The sequence below is a fragment of the Chrysoperla carnea genome, chromosome 1 (assembly GCF_905475395.1).
Source record: "Chrysoperla carnea chromosome 1, inChrCarn1.1, whole genome shotgun sequence".
In the NCBI taxonomy this organism is placed as follows: Eukaryota; Metazoa; Arthropoda; class Insecta; order Neuroptera; family Chrysopidae; genus Chrysoperla; species Chrysoperla carnea.
This window is the reverse complement of record NC_058337.1, coordinates 67,508,006-67,526,264: the sequence shown is the minus strand read 5'-3', so window position 1 is coordinate 67,526,264 and position 18,259 is coordinate 67,508,006. Positions and strand designations below refer to the sequence as shown.

The window sequence follows — 18,259 nt, the reverse complement described above, 5'->3', positions numbered from 1 at the left end:
CAGGATCTCAACTGTAAAACAGAAATTTAGTGTCGGGCTATCATTAAGCGTAGTTCAACTGACATTTTGCCCAAATATTACCGTTCACTCCGTCCTATACCAAGCCAATAGCCGATGACAATACCAATCTCTGTTTGATCGATATTTTTTCAAAATATCAACACTCAGTTACAGACAATTCGTATACTAATCTGTTCATAATACCATCCGTCTGATTTAAATTGCGTTAAAATATTCGTAATCTTCTAGTTTTGAAAATTATCTAACAGCATTCAATCGCTAAGAACCTAGTTTTTTCCAAGGGGTTTTTTACGGGGTTTCAAAATATATATGGAGTAATCATTTAAGATAGATGTTCTTTGATAAAAACAACCACTTCGGAGGATGGAAAGAGATAAATAACCTAAAAATCAACATGGGTATCACTTGAAAGGTTTGTTATAGTGATGAGAACCAGGACCAAAACCAGGTTGATTTTGACTGTCTTTATCTTACACACTAAGGTAAGAACTTTGCTCTATGTCTTACACATTGGTCTTGGCCCTGCCTAGCATACTTGGTGTTGTACTTTGATCTTGTTATTAATCATATGTAAGACCAAACAAGACTTACAAGACCAAGACCAATGAGTAAGACAAATAGATGCTAAGCCCATTATACTAAATTTTTAAAACAAATACGGTCATGGTTTTGGTCTTGATCTTGGCCTCGCTCATCACTAGTTTATCGGGATGTCGGTCACGTAAACGTCATCAATTTTGAAATTTAAAACACTTTACCAACGACAAAATTTTAAAAATTTGAGGTTATGAACTTAATAAACTATTTCTCACACGGACAATGCTACATACTACGTAGATTAATCGCGCTTAAGCTCACCCAGTACTTTATTGGTTTTTGCCCCAGCTAATAGATTAGTGAAGAATATTGTCTATAAAGAAATTTATAGTATTTTTCTATTATTATGACTATATTCTTTGAACCTAAAATTAAAAAGCAAATATGACGAGAGGGACTCCACGGAAAAAGCTAATAGAAAATATAAATAATTGTTTGAAGATTTTTCTTCTCATACTTTTTTATCCTTTCTTCACGTCTATCGTTGAAGGCGTTGCTTGCGTTTATACATACCTTAAATCGGTGCTGGACGGAACATGGGGGCAATAAATGGTTTGCATGCGGCCGTGTAGTTTTTGTTTGAAGGAAAAAGCCTTAAAAAATTTGGCCAATTAAAACTCAACATGTACATGCTATAATCTAGTTCATTAAAATAAAATTAAGCGTATCTTATGAGACACCTGTTAGTTGTATATTAAAGCCGATAATACCTAAAATATAATGAAACGAATATTCCTCGAAAAATATCAAATATATTAGAATATATAGTTATTTCAGTTGAAGCAATATAATAATAATGCAAATACATATCATATGATACGAAGCCTTTGGTGTGGGAATTAAATACACACTTGGCCAGTTTATATAAGTAATAAGCATATATATACAGACAGTTTAAGGAGGCTATACAAATATTATAAAATACTTGTTTTTGTTTTGAAACCAAAATCATAAAGCAAGACCACATTATGATGCCACATTTAAAACGTTCAGCACCACGTGAAATTTCCTGGTATACAATATTGTATAACGACTGGTGAGATGCTGAAGAATCCAATGAAGATCCAGCTGAAGGTTCTTCGTATGTCAATATTTTCGTAGTTTCTACTCCTCTTTAAGTTTTGTTAGCTATATTTCAAAAACGCAGACCTAAAAGTTGGATATATGTTTCTTAGAATAAAACTATCCATGCAACGTCCTCAGTATTTACAACTACTCCTGAGATCAGGGCTGGATTAATGCACGGGGTCGATTGGGTCCATGGTCATTGCCCCCCAGTATTCTAGAGGACCCCGAAAATCAAATGTAAAAAAAAAATCAGCAAATGGCTGATAGAATAAGCGAGCATGTAATCTTCAATCGTAGATCCCCAAACCTGCTTAAATCAAAGTGCTTAAAATAAATACAAACTAAAATTTATTGAAAAAATCGATGGTCAAAATAATTTTACAAATTTTAACATACAATGAAACCTACGTTTGAGTTATTTCAATATAATTTAAATAATTTTTCATATTATCTACACGTGATTTCTTAAATTTGTAAATAAAAAGTCTGTCCTTACATGGGGCCCCTATAATTTTCGACCCAGAACCCCTAAAATGTTTAATACGGCCCTGCCTGAGACACCTTGCATTAATCTGTAAACTTTATTCATTTTTCCGAGAACATTTCAAACCATTTTAATATCAAATGCACGTTTTAATGATTACGTGTACAATGAAAATTTACCATGTGTAACAAAAATTAATATTGTGATGAAAATAATTAATAATTTTATTTTCAAAATGGCACATAGTCTTTTATGATTGGTGGTACACTTTTAATAAAAATAAAAATATTATATGAATTATTGTGTTGAAAGAATTTATATGTTTTGTGAAAACGTATAAGCTGACTGCTACGATAGACACGTAGACCCTTATTTTAAAACATCAAATATGTTTATAAATAAATGAAAAATATTTCTTGAAAAGTCGTTAAAGTGGTTACATGTAGCTTTTCAAAAATAAAAATAAATTTACTATCTTACTGAGAAAAAAATTCAATTTGAATCAAATAGTATTTGCTCCTACCAAAATCACTACTGAAAGAAGTAAAAATTTGTTCTCAAATCAAAATCTTCCCGACGTGATTTTCCCTTATTAAACAAACTTAATTTCAAAAAATTTAACGAACACATGTATACTTCTTCTCCAAATTGGTGTTAAAGCCCTGGTGTTTAAAGAAACGTAAAGATATGTTGAAAATTGCTATTTTGAAAATCGGACCCATTACAATTACTTCTTATTTTAGGAAATTAATGCACTAATCTTTGAAATTTTTTTTCTTTATGATGTTTTACTTTTGATGCATTCATTGCAACTTACTCGTGATTTTATAGGGCGCAAAAACCAAAATCTAAGCCTGTAAATTTCAAAACACTGCTTTGGAAAATAATGAGATATGAACAGCTTTAATAATACTCACTGAGAAAAAAGTTTTACCAAAAAAAGGTAGTTTTACTAAAAAAAATTATAGTAAAACAAAATTCTTTGTACTCAGCATAAGTCTGCTGAGAGAATAAAATTTCGAAGACTACTTTTTAGTCACATTTCCCTGAAAGACTTCAATAGACTTATGCACTGTATCGAAGGTGAACGAGCAGGACAGACGACATGTTATAGATCCGTTTCATATCTGAAACATGATTTACAGAGTTTTTGAGACAACAATACAAATGTACATTAACTACGGAGAACAATGTTTTTTTCGAAGTTTTTAAGCCTTGCCTCATCTGTGCTCTGCCCAGCCCACATTCCAATTGAGCTAGAGAGAAAATTTGAAGGGGTGTGTCCCTTTTTTATGTCGAAATATAATATTTTTGTTGCAACCTGTTGCAACCCCACAAATTGAATAGGGAGAGTTCAACCGAACCTTTTAGCTTCAACCGAAAAAATTATAATGTAATGCTACACTTCCTTTCATTTCCTATATCAATACGTTCTTAGCTCTTAGGGAATATTTGGAGAAAACAGTATCATATCATATTGGATAACTATCTCTGGCGTTGTTTTGTCTGTTATTCTTCCAGACATTTAAAATATGAGGTTTATCATAAATTTGAATTTTTTTTAAATAAACCAAATTTGTTTAAAATTTAAATATGTACTTTTAAGATACCTTGTAATAAAATATAATATTCGCAGTCAATACTCCACAATAAATGTGTAGAGGTAATCTGTTTGTCTACAACGACTGGCGTTATAAAGTCTGGTAAAATGGGAAAATATACGTATATCACATAAAATCTATAAATATATCGCAAAACATAATTCAAAACCGTTTTATTATTATGAATCTAATCATTTATTTAAGAATAAAAAATTAAAATTAGTATTTCGGATTTCTCCGTTTTCGAGTAATATAAAATGATCGCTCTTATTTCCTTATTATGGGTGAAAAAATAATGCAACAAAAGTAAATTTTTAGTTTCCGAAATGCTCAAATAATCTTCGAAAAAATTTTTGCTATGCTTTAAAATACTTGTTAAATACAAATGAAAATAAATTTTCTTATATATAATTATGAATATCATATATATGGTGTATATTTTATTTTTCTTTAAGCCTCAATCATCTCAGAATGATTAGCATAACATTTGTCCATGACGGATCGTCAAAAATAATAGTCCGACAGAGAATAGTATTTTAAATATTAACTTTTTTTTTGATAAATGAAGTGTTGATGTAAATTTTGAAGTTTTCAATACATTCAATAAGACCCTTCACCGAACAATCGTACATCAATCATTTCGTTAGAACTCTGAGCGATGAAATAACAGTATTAAAAGGTATTTAAAAAAAATCTTTTACAATTTTTTGGTTTTTAATTTTTTTTTATTTGCTAATGTTTCGATCTCAATTGTGTCTTTTTCAAGGCGCAATATTCTGCTGATAAACGTTATTAATTGTTAAATTTGCTGTAGATCCTTGAAAAAGACCAAATTGTGACCAAAAAGACCTGTTATTTTACCCGCTGTCTACACTCGGTGAAAATTATGATTGATAGATAACTTGTAAATAAGTTATAAGTTATTAGTATTATATATAAATTTTATTAGAGTTATTATAATAAGCTAACCTTGATATAGCTCCGACATATATATATATACATTTATAGCATTCGTACAGTTTTCGTTCAGCGATCCCTCTCACATTTCCCTTTCATACCATATATAATACCTGAAATATATCAAAGTATACTAAATTTAGTCCCAAGTTTGTAACGCTTAAAAATATTGATGCTACGAACAAAATTTTAGTATTGGTGTTCATAAATCACCTTAATAGTCCATTTTCGATTGTCTGTCCGTACGTCTGTTTGTCTGTGAACACGATAACTTTTAACACTGTGAACACGATAATTTTTATAGCGTATTCAGGACGTAAAAGTGAGGTTGAGTTTGTAAATGAGGTAAATAGGATCTTGTAAACCTTTGGACACAAAAGTTTAAAAGTAACAAATTTTCCTTATAAAAAAATAAATAACTTTTATATGAAACATTTTTTCGTATACCTGACTGTTTTCACGTGAGGGCACAAATTAGTTTAGAAACATTATATAGTATGTATACAAGTATACTCAATGTCAAAAATGCTCGTTTTAAAACATTCTAAGTGTTGCTATTATAACATAACATATGATGAGTACGCTTAGAATGTTTTAACTGTGGCATTTTTTTTGACAGTGAGGTACCTATTGTTTATATATCAAATTTATACGTTACATTTATTATGTATGAATTTGTGTGTTTATTACTATATCCAGCGAGGAAGTGAGAAGTAAGATACTTTGTGTGTACTAAAGGCAGTCGTTAACACTGTCTATACATGGTATTTTAACAATTAACTTAGCCAATTGTTTGTTTTTACTTGTTTCTTGGTATTTTTGCTCGTTTATCATTATGTATCTAATTTTTTTCTGTAACTCCTTACATATAATAATTCTTCATCTTCTTAGCTATTTTGTGATCATCATTTGCTGTTGGGTATTTATATCTATCCTCTTATACATCTCCTTTTCGTTCCAACAGGATGTTCTTTTGTATTTAATAAATATTGTTGCAATATAGTATCTTGATATTTTAGACTATAATATTTATATACAATGAAGGTTGCTTTACTTACGGATGTATGCTTTTAAGTCCCATATTTTACTTTGATTATTACTTTTCTTCAAGTTGTTTATATCTTAGTATTTTTCTTTTCTACGTTCGAAGCTTGAATATAATTTATGGCGTTATAGTTCAAACAATGATGACCGTTCCAAATCTACAACAATCAATATGTTAAGTACAGGGTGGGGTAGAGTATGGAATTTTAAAACTTCGTAAAAAGGAATTTAATAAATTTTTCAAATTAACCTTTTACCATCTTCAACTACATTAAAGAGAAAATTGATTGTTTTTTAAGCATGTTTTACTGTGTTTTTAAGTCACTAATGACCACGTTTTTGTTGTTATGCATTCGGAATTGAATACTAACAACAATATTGAAGAACCGAAAAAGTGGATCGTACAAGAAGTGGTTCAAATTGCAAATATCTATGGCGAAACGGACGTTATCCTACTTGAGGGAAAGTTTACATTTAATTTTCTTTAGTATACTTAATTTTCTTAAAGGTTTTTTATGCAATGTTACGCCAGTAGAATCTTACAAAAAAAAACACCTAAAATTGCAAAACACAATGTAAAGCTACTTTTTGGTATGTTATTTGAACCCCTTAGGGAAGTGTGAAACTACGTTTTGTTAGCAAAAAAAAGTTGTGCTATTTGCGTTATCCGTTAAAAACTGCAAATTTTTCGGACTTATTTCAGTTTCTGCAATTCAAATCAAAAACTATGAGGTTTTGACATTATTATAAAATTAATATCGAAAAACGGTGGCATAAACAAAATAGAGATATCTAACATTATACTCACGTTAAATATAGAAAACAAATACCTAAATACAAATCCTATTATTTAATCGATTTCTTGTGTTTTTAAAATTCATGAAGCAATATCGGAATATTCCTTTGAGAAAATGTTTTCATGGAATTTTTATTTATTTAACATTAGACAAATACATATCATAAATATTTTGATCATAAGAAAAAACAGTGGAAAAAAATAGATTAAAAAAAATGAAAAATAAATGTTGATGTTGTTCTTATACCGTATACAGATGGTATTGTATTACTAGCTCCGTCTAACTTAAGCGATATTCCTAAATGAGGTGACACACAGATATCTAAATGGGGTATCAAACTTTCACGTTATAACTACATTTTACATATACTTTGGCGCACCGTAAGTAAATCTTTATTCTTAATTATGACACTTTACAATTTATGGCTATTTGACGAGTCCACAAAATTATAGCGTTTTCGTCCGCCATCTGTAATGGCCGCGCACGATAAACCCAATCACTGTTTTGAGTGGCAACATGTTTCTTTAAACCCCGAACAAAAAAAAGGGTATTATAAGTTCGACCGCTATATGTGTGTCTGTCTGTGGCATCGTAGTGGATGAACCGATTTGGATTTTTTTGTTTCGTTTGAAAGATAATTTAATGGGGAGTGTTCTTTGCTATATTTCAAATGCGAGTTAAGGTTTCTGTACCCGAAACAACTGAAAAATAGGCGATAATCCTCAAAATCGGTTCAGTTTGGAGAAGGCTCTAAGAAAAAAAGGTAATTTAATGGAGAGTATTCTTAGATACGTTTCAATTGCGAGTTTAGTGTTCCGTACCCGGAAAAATTCTCAAAATTAAGAATCAAAATGAAACTAATATTCTCTCTTGTAGAGACCTTCAATAGCTATTAAATAATTTTAATTCATAGAAAGTGCCATGTTCCCTTAGAAATAAGGTCTTGCTACAAAGTTACAGAAATGAAATAATAGACTTTAGTTTCTGTAAAAGTGCATTACATAGCATTATCTTTATATATATAAATATATATATATATATATATATATATATATATATATATATATATATATATATATATATTTTATATATATATATATATATATATATATCTTAATATATATATTTCTTGTGTGCGTGTGTATGTAATTGAACTCCTCCTAGACGGCTGGACCGATTTTGATGAAATTTTTTGTGTGTGTTCGTGGAGATTCGAGAATGGTTTAGATTTACAATTTGGTCCAGTACAACTGTTTTTGAGGGCTCCGTACCAAAAAAATGAAATTTCATTAAATGGTGGGAGCGCATATAAATCATATCACATTATGTATACTATGTGTACTATGTATTTTTAATAGTATTCAGGTATTGTCAATAGGCATTTATTAGAGCCATATATAGCCATAGAGCGCAGCGAGCTCTACTATCAAAGGTCAGGCCAAAGGTCGAAGGTCAGGCCACTCCAATAAATAGGAGTTAAATTGGGGTTTAGCGGGATGGGTTTAGCGGACAGGCTAAACGTAGTATAGGTATTCATGAATTGGAGTTACGTTTTTACGGGACAACGTCCGTCGGGGCCGCTAGTATATATATATATATATTTCGTGTGTGTGTGTATGTAACTGAACTCTGCCTAGACGGCTGGACCGACTTTGATGAAATTTTTTGTGTGAGTTCAAGGAGATTTGAGGATGGTTTAGATTCATTAATTTGGTCCAGTACAAGTGTTTTTGAGGGTTCCACACCAAAAAAATGAAATTTCATTAAATGGTGGGAGCGCATATAAATCATATTACATTATATTACAACTTACTATGTGTACTATGTATTTTTAATAGTATTCAGGTATTGTCAATAGGCATTTATCAGAGCCACATACGAGCGCACCGAGCATAGGTTTTAATGAATTGGAGTTACGTTTTCACGGGACAACGTCAGTCGGGGCCGCTAGTCTATATATCATATCATAACAATGTATTTTGCGACATTTAAAACATGTTATTACGTCTAACATTTTTCTAATGGGTTAGTTGACTTTTACTAATGGTTTGTAAATTCAACAACAGAACACGATTTTTTATCTTTCATTTCTTAGATGTTTCTCTGTAGTGCCATTTTCGATGAATAAAACCTATTTGTTTTGACTCATTTTCAGTAAATTGACTCATTTTTAGCACATTTCAGCAGTCTATGTAGCAAATGATTCAGCCCTGCGACAAGCTCAATAATATAACAATTGACAATTAATTTTTTTTTAATGTGCATTCAAATGATTGTGATCTCATGTTATTACATCAACTTAAATTGTGTCAAATGGTGATCTGAATATTGAAAATACAAGTATATAGCGTGTTTTTGATTGGCTCTCAGTGGATATAATGACATTAAAACCAATTATAAGTCTACTTTTTTTACACCAAAACTCATTTATTAACTAAAATTAATTAATAAAAAAAAAGAAATTATTAATAAATGTGAAAACAGACAAATGAGTTGAATTGTTGAAATACCCGGTATGGAAAGTGTTGAATATCAGTGCTTGCATTATTTTTTATAAATAAGAAGACATTAAAACACAATTATGGCGGCCGGAATTTTTCGACGAACACAAGTATTTTCTAGAATTTTTTTTCGTTTTTCGAAATCATTTCCTAAGACTATTAGTTGAAGGTACTTGAAAATTTTCAACTCCCTATCTTTCATAGTTTTGGGGAAAGCGGACACCAAAGTTTTGCTCTAATTTGCGACCTTACAGATAAACAATGATTACGAAAAAATGTTTCAAACAAAAGTTGTTGTTTTTTTTTTTACATTTAAACATTTGTTCTGTTTCTAACGGTTTACAAGATGGCTCTTACGGACCCAAAACCCAATTGACTTGAGTTATCGTGATGACGGAGAGATGTCTGGCAAACAGGCAGATAACCCAAAATGTCAATTTAACCCAAAATGAACTAATTAGGTTTTTTATGAACATCTATACGAAAATTTTGCCTCAATATTTTTAAGCGTTACAAACCTGGGACTAAACTTTGATACCTGGATATACTTTACGTATATACAGGCTAAATAATTAATGCAGCTTCTCTATTGGTGAGAATTTCATTTATGATAAGTAAAATCATAAAATGGGAACTCCATTTTTTATACTATGGCGCATAGAAACAAAATTAAAATAAAAGAATAACTATTTGATGTTTATCATTATCTTTATAAAAACATATCTCTTGAAGTTTGTTTATTATTCTTTTTTTATATTTATTTATTCAATGTCTGTTTTTCTTCATCGTTTTTCGTTATGGTTTTAACAACAACTGAACTGCTGTTTTTAAGTAACACATATACTCACTACATATACTTTTCCCAATGGAATACTTGTATGAGCATACGTTATTTTTGGTAACACTTCATCAACTTTATTTCACCTCTATGCAAACCTTTCATAGTAAAGGGTTTTACTTTGAAAATGATAGAATTAAAGAAAATTCATACACTACAAAAATATAACATTTCGATTATTCAATCGTATAGATTTAGTCCGATATCATCGATGATATGTTTTTGGTTACTTTTAAGGGCAATCAATCGAAACGTCAAATTTCGATGATGATTATGTTGTTTGATAATTTATAAAACCGGTTGATTTAAAATTTCATATCAAACAATGAATAGCTGACACAACTGAGAAATAATATATGAGTGGAGTAAGTGTCAAAAATTTGCCTTTTGGGGATAGTAATTTCTCAAACTCTCAACTCCCTTTTTTATACCACAAAATCTTGTTTAAAGGTATTTCCAGCTTGGTATTTGGCAATTTCTATGCAAAAGCTATGGTAACATTTTTTCGGCAGAATTTAACGAGAAATTAAATTTAAGAACTTAATGTCTTCAAAACGAAATTTAATATCTAAAATTTTTATTTTATTTTATTCTAAAAACATTCCTTTCAACTCTTCTACTTTTTTTTCAACTCTGGGTAAAAATAGTTGAGGGGACAGTGAGTTTTACTTTCTTTGAATAGGGAAATCGCGAACTTTGCAGCTGATTATCTCGCGATCTAAACGACCAAAAATTCTACAACTTCGGGATCTTCTTCGTCAATCTCTCAGCTAACATGCCTTTAATGATGAATGTCTGTTAATCAAAATTTTTGTTTTTTTCCGTTATAGTGAAATATCTTGTGAACTGCATAAAACTTTAGAAAGCAACATAGTTTTCAAGCACAAATCATAATTTTATACAGTTCATAACACATTTAAAACAGCTGTGGTATGGGTTTCAAGCTTCAGCCTAAAGCTTAAATAGAAATAGAAAAAAAATTTTCACACAATTTCTGATGGGTGTTGAAAATCTCACGAGAAACACAGAGTTCACTAGAAACAGAGACTTTATAGTCTATACTTTAACAGTCATTCATTTCACTTTCAGAGAAAATCTCACAAAGTCTATCATAGTCTATACTTTCGCAGTCACTCAATTCCCTTTCCTAGAAAATCTCACTAAAAACACAGAGTTCACTAGAAACAGAGACTCCCATTGGTATCACAGTCTATACTTTCGTTGATACCAGTTTCAGATCATATCTTTATTACTGAAGTGATGTGAGTCATAGAAGATATTCTCAGAATAAATTCAAATTAATTTTGAACAGGTTTTTCACGTAAAATTTTTTGTAAACCATAATAAAAATTGTTTTTAAAGGATGATCACTCCACACTGGTATTTCGAATTTATTGCCAATTTTTTATAATGCTTTTAAGTTAATGGTATACTGATTATGTTAGTGTGAATTGAAAATCGAAATGTAAATATCATTTATATCTATCTACTTTTTTCATGTTATTATTATTTTTATATAGGGTGAACTTTTTGAAAGCTGAAATCTAAATAGCTCAAAATATACACACCAAAAACAAGTGAAAAAAACAATTGACTGAATTAATTGTTCAAATACCATGTATAGACAGTGTTGATTATGTGACCGAGACATTACACATACATACATGTCACACATATATAACTGATATTCCCATATAATACATACTATATAATTTGCGCTCTCAAGGGTAAACAGTGATTTTTACAAAAAATGTTTTAAACAAAAATTATTAATTTTTTTATAAGAAACATTTTTTACATTTAAACTTTTGTTCTATCTCTAACGGTTTACAAGATGGATCCTACGGACCCCAGACTCAATTGACCTATGTTGCTCATTTACGAACTCGACCTCACTTTTTACGCCCTAAGCACGCTTTAAAAATTTCAGCTTGATATGTCTTTTCTTTTTTCAGTAATCGTAATGACAGGGGGACAGACAGACAACCGGAAATGCATTAATTAGGTGATTTAATGAACAACTATACCAAAATTTTGTGCATAGTATGAATATTTTTAAGCGTTACAAACTTGGGACTAAACTTAGTATACCTTGATGTATTTCATATACATGATATAAAAAAACGAGAGGTGTCGTGGCACCCAATATTAACTATGTTCCTTTTGTTATAAATTATAAAAAAATAAAAAAAAGCACAATGAAGGAATGGGTATAAACAATTTTTTTTAAGTTTTCAATAGACATTTTACTATTAATTATTATTATTAAATATATTTTAAATTATATAAAAATATATAATTTATTCAGAAATATCATAATTTATTTTTCACTACCGAAAGTACCCTATTATATTAGTACATATTTGTATTTATGTATCATTACCTGGATTTGTTTTCCGACAAATTGTAACTCAGATTTGTCTGAGTTGGAGTCCGTGTTACTTTCGTAGATGAATGGATGTTTTTAGAACATTAGAACATATAACGAAACTAATTCGTATTTAATTTTATAGGATTAAAAAAAATCACAAACAGATTACAGATACAACACAAATAAGTAATATATGGTTTTAAAAACAAACAAAAAATAAATAAATAAATCTAAAAGAAACCATAAAAAATTAAAACAGAATAAATAATAATAAAATAAAATAAAAACACAATTTTCATTTCATTAATTAAATTTATTAATTAAAACTAAAAACACTTTCATTTTGATATTGTTGTTTTTGTTAATGTTTGTTGTTTTATTTACGAAGCTCTTTAGGTTGTTTTTGTTTTATTATCTTCATGCATTTGTATTAAAAATCTGGGCTTGTTCATTCAAATATTTTCCCATAAAATACCATGTTAAACAGAACTTAAGAGCTTCATTCGTGTCAAATAATAGAGGTTAGTACCTATTGCTTCACAAAAATTCAAATTAATCCACACGGAATTTTGTCCACTCAAAGTAGATGCATGTACTGATCCAAAAATGCTACAGAAAGAAAAATTATCATCAAAAAAGATCCTCTCCAATAATTACGTATTTTTCACAGGAATTGCATAAAATACATTTTGCTCACGCTCGATCTAAAACATAAATAACTTTTTTTTCAAACGGTATATGTGGTTGAAACTTTTCCTATCTTAGATTAGGTTAGGTTATATTGGCTGTCCACGAAGGGCACACTTAGGCTAAAGAGCCCATTGTGGTACCATATATGTATTTTACCACCTTTCCGATAAATCAAATTATCAGCTTCTCAATTTCAGAGGCTGAATGCACTACTTCATGCATATACCATCATCCACTACACCAGCCCATCTCAACTATTAATTAAATTAATTTTGTTGCGCCGACGGAAATCAAACCCGCTAACCTAAGCATTCCGTGGACGGAATTGGTTACGCCTTAGCTGACTGAGCTAATAGGGCGACCTATCTTCATATAATTTTATTTTTTGCGAACTATGAGTTTTTTTTAACCTATCAAAACTTTTTTTGAAAAATATATTTTTTTCAAGACCTTTAGAAATTGTAGAATTTCCACCATCACGAGAGTAACGATGTTAGTAAAAAATATTAACTTCGGAAATTTTCGAGCCTGTTCGAAATTATTAATTTCGTTAGTTTAATATAAATCGTAAAACTATTTTTCATATTAGCTAGGGCATTAAAAAATAAATTATGTAGAAGTTATTGTTTACAAAGTTATAGAATATTTAACGAGCGAAATATTTAACGCATGAGCAGAACGCGTGAGAAAATCTATCATCAGGCGCCTAAAATTACCGAACGGTAAACGCGAGTGCTAACCGATTGAAGCTTGTTTGAAATTTTGTTATTATTTTTTAGTATGCTAATTTTGTATTAGGTATACTCCAATTGAAGAGCGTAATGGAATATGGGCTAAGTTCGCAAACTGTATTAGAAAAACGTTAATAATACATACAAATATATAGTTTTTCAAGAATATCTTATAATGTGTACTTATACTTTTCATAATTTTTTAATAATTGGGATACATTTGAAACACCCAGTATTGTAATTAGATCTTAAACTTATTTAAACAAAACCCGTATAATATAGAAAGACGACCAAATTTTAATTAAGTATTATGTTGTCCTGACAATAATTGAAGCATCCATTTTCGAAAAACACCTGATGATGTTTTAAGTAGATTTTGTAAGATAATGAGAACGGATTCAGGATGTTGATAGTAATTATTTTATTATAATTAGCATACATGAGTGACGTCAATAAGATAATATTTTATGTTTATAATATCATATAAAATAAACAAATCAAATCTATATTTCTCTTTAAGCAAAAATGTAGATAAATAGATAAACAAAAATTTAAATGAAACCATTTATGAAATTTACATTTATTATAGTTGAAAAGTAAAGTTCTCGTTCGTAGAAAAAAATTTTCATTATTATTTTGTTTGCTGTTGGCAATTCTGTGTTCTATTGGCAATTTGGATAATTTATTGAAATCCATTTTTGAACTAACGCCGTTTCATGAAAGTGGTTAAATTGTTTTAGAATGACAAGCATCTCAAACAATTATAATTATTTACATGTTCAAAAATTAGCTTATATTATTGGCAAACGTTTTCCTAAAAAGTTCGGAAAAAATACATGACTCAACCTTTATCGTATTTCTTCGTATCGTATTTCTTTGTTTTATCTTTCAAAAAGATTATATCACTACTAGTATCTTTGACAATAAATTAAAATAGGCTAGAAACCTTACCAAATGCTCACGAACCCAAATTTTGGTTTTTGACCATAACTAAGCGAACCACCCGCAGCTAAATTGTGGATAACGGTTACCAGTGTCGGATTTACATAAAGGCATTTTGGGCAAATGGAGGACGGGATCTCCACAAATGGAAAATTATGATTTTTTTTATCAACTTTTTTAAATAAATTTATTTCAGATTGAAGCTTTTTAACTTTTTATAAGATTTCTCAACCCTTAATCCGGAACTGATTGTTGGACGGCTTAACTACAGATAATGGCTAATAATTTCAGCTTTTCACTGAATTCTTGGTCACCTGAGGAGGCATTCATAAATTACGTGAGCTTTTTTTATTCAATATAGACCCTCCCATCCTTAGGTGAGATTTGAGGTACAAATTTTTACTGAATGTATACGATTATAATCTGCATTTTTTTGTACTCTCGAAATAAGCAGTTTTAATAATAGCCATGGGATTTTTTTAAGGCGGACAAAATAAGCACCCGGGCAAAATAAACAAGCGGGCAAAATAAACACTCAATATAATTTTTTTTATTATCTATAAAATAATTCCAATTTTTTTAAAGTTGACTTCAGATTTTTCTATTATGAACAACACTCCCCCACCCCACCCCGGTTCCAATGAGATTTGGTGAGAGTATTTATACAGGTGCGCACGATATTTATAATATATGATTAAAATAATCCCAACAAGCGTGTGAAAAACACCTTTCATATGAAAATTATTATTATTTATTATTGTATGGTATCAAAGATTTATGTTGTGCGTGATATCACATGTCGTATACTTCGTATTCCGTAATTCATAATAAATATTTCCGGAGCAATGATCCTATTAAAAAATGTCATAATTGATTGAATAATACAACGAAATCATAACACAAGAAGCACTAAAACCCAACAAACAAAATACCAAGCTACATTTTTCAAAAAGTTTCTGTATCTATATCTATATACTTTTTAAAAGTATCCTGTGTAAAGTTAAAAGAGTAAAATTTATGAAGATATACTTAAGAACTTATACAGAATCTTTACATATAAGATATTATTTGATTCAGCAAGATGAAAATCATTTGAATCAGTCTTATGTTTTTATTCCAATCGAATCTGCAATGCGGTTTCAATCGAATTTCCTTTAGTGAGCTCACACTGTATACAGTTTTTCATGTCGTCTTCTAACTGAAACGTAAGATATAAACAAGTGAGAACAAACAATTGACTGGGTTAGTTGTTGAAATACCATGTATAGACAGTGTTCTTTTACGTCATGTAAGTAAAGAAAGATAGTCACACATACATACATGTCACACACATATAACTGATATTCCCATATAATACATACCTACCATATAATTTACGCCTAATTTGCGCTCTAACGAGTAAACAGTGATGTTAACGCAAAAAAATGTTTTAAGCAAAAGTTTTTTTTCTATATGTAAAATGTAAGGAACATTTTTTTTCTATCTGTAACGGCTTACAAGATAAGTCCGTAGGAAGATTCAAGACCCAATTGAACTTTGTTGCTCATTTACAAACTCGACATTACTTTCCTGAGTACGCTATAAAAATTTCTTTATAGCTTGATATATCTTTTTTCATTTTTGAGTTATTGTGTTGACAGACGCACAGATAACTGGACAGCCGAATATAAACTAATTGGGTGATTTTATAAACACCTGTACCAAATTTTTGTTCGTAGCATCAATATTTTTAAGCGCTGCGCACTTGGGACTAGACTTAGTATACCTTGATATCTTTCATATAAACATAGTATAATTACCAACTAACAGTAGCGGATTTAAGAAAAAAGGCCCAATGGGCAAAATCTATAGATAGTATCTTTTTTTTAGTTTTTGTTTTCACCTTGATATTCCCTTTGTGGTGCCCTTTAGTACAAACTTGTCTTTTTCCCCTTTTTTTAGTCTTCCTTAATGATCTTTGTGTCCACTTGTACAATTTTTGCCTTTTTCTCCCTTTTTCCAGACTTTGTACCCTACTTACAGGGCTCAATGCTCTGAAACTGCTCCCTCTGCACCCTTTAAATTTGCCACTGCCAACTCACTAGCTTCTATAACCCCCAAATATGAACTATATTCAAAAAAAATGTACTGTTTCATTTAACCTATTGTAGAAGATATTTTAGATAGGTAATGCATTAGCATTTTAGCCTATCAAAACTCCATCCCTCCCAGAAATAAAAACCATATTGATTTAAACTGCATCCAAGCATCGAATTTTTGGAATCTACTCAAATATTAATAGCACAATGCACTTTTTCGTTATTTACGCGTCAATTTTCAATTATTGGTAAAATACTTGAAATAAAAAAAATATATAAAGCGTCAGCAAAAATCTTGATACTACTCAAATCATATTTCATTTATACAGGCAATTTTAATGCTAATGAAGTTTCTTTTACATAAATTTATTAAATTAAGTCGATGTTTTTTGATATATTTTTGCATGGTCTAATAAAAATAACGAATAGTATGTTTTCAACTGACTTCTATATACAGACCAGATACGATATAAAAAGACTATCTTGTTTTAACACGACATGAATATAGAATTCATTTGCTACAGTGCTGGGAAAAAGTATGGCAACCCTCATATTACTTTCAAACGATTCAAGAGAAAGGCTTTAAACAAGATTTTTTTTAGTTTTTAAAATTTTTAAACCCCTTTTATCCACAATTCTCTCAATTATGCTTAGCATTTAAATATGATAATAAAAGACAAATCAACCCTTCCGATTGGACGCTTCCGGCTAAATCTTATTTTCAGATTGTGGTATAAAAACGTAAATGTTATGGGATTTACACAAAGATACAATAACTTTTTGCAAAAATACTGTTTTTATATACCAAATAATAGAAAAAATAAATTGAGAATTAACAACAAAAGTTTTCATCCAAAATAAAAATATTTTTTTATCGAAAATACAAGTCTCTTTATTACACTATGTTTTCTGTACATAGATGAAAAAAATTGAAACCTGTTTTATATTCCATGTAAAGTTAAACGTTATGGCTTTTTTTTAATCAAATAAGATAAAATATATATTTTTTTTTTTGCTGTGTGAAAAGAATTTTTCCTTACGAATTTTTCACAAATCAGGATAACATATACTACTGACTGACATTATTATAGACCACCAATACACGAACGTTCTTGCATTTATACAGACTTTAATCTAAAAATGGTGTTGTATTATCTTAACCATAAAACTTAAGACAAGGTGGTAATTTTATTTAAATTCTCTCACCCATAACAATAACTTTTCTGTAACTGGGAAGTTAATTATTAAACTTTTAGAATCAAAATGTCCTTCGTTTAGTTTCTTTAACTAATTCGTGACTTTTTTGTTAACAGGTGACGGAGGTGATACAGCAAATATGCGTTTTTCGATGAGTCCATCACCTGGTGATTCGGGTTATAATCAATGGTTGGATGCAATGAAAATGGTTTCACAGTTACCTGGTGGTATACCACCTGAGTTTCGTAAGCGTGTAAGTGTTTATAATTTATACCGAGTGTAAAAAAATACTAGTACCCCAAAATTACTCGGAAAATCATTTTAGAAATAAAAAGCTATTCA

The 18,259-nt window shown here is 29.8% G+C and overlaps 1 protein-coding gene across 1 annotated transcript in view; it reads left to right on the top strand.

The window, feature by feature from the left end:
- LOC123305678 overlaps nucleotides 1-18,259 on the top strand; it is a 65,233-nt gene that overhangs the window by 16,020 nt on the left and 30,954 nt on the right. The window contains exon 2 of the mRNA XM_044887460.1: nucleotides 18,034-18,170. Coding sequence (XP_044743395.1) covers nucleotides 18,034-18,170 — 137 coding nt within the window. The remainder of the gene's footprint in view (nucleotides 1-18,033; nucleotides 18,171-18,259) is intronic.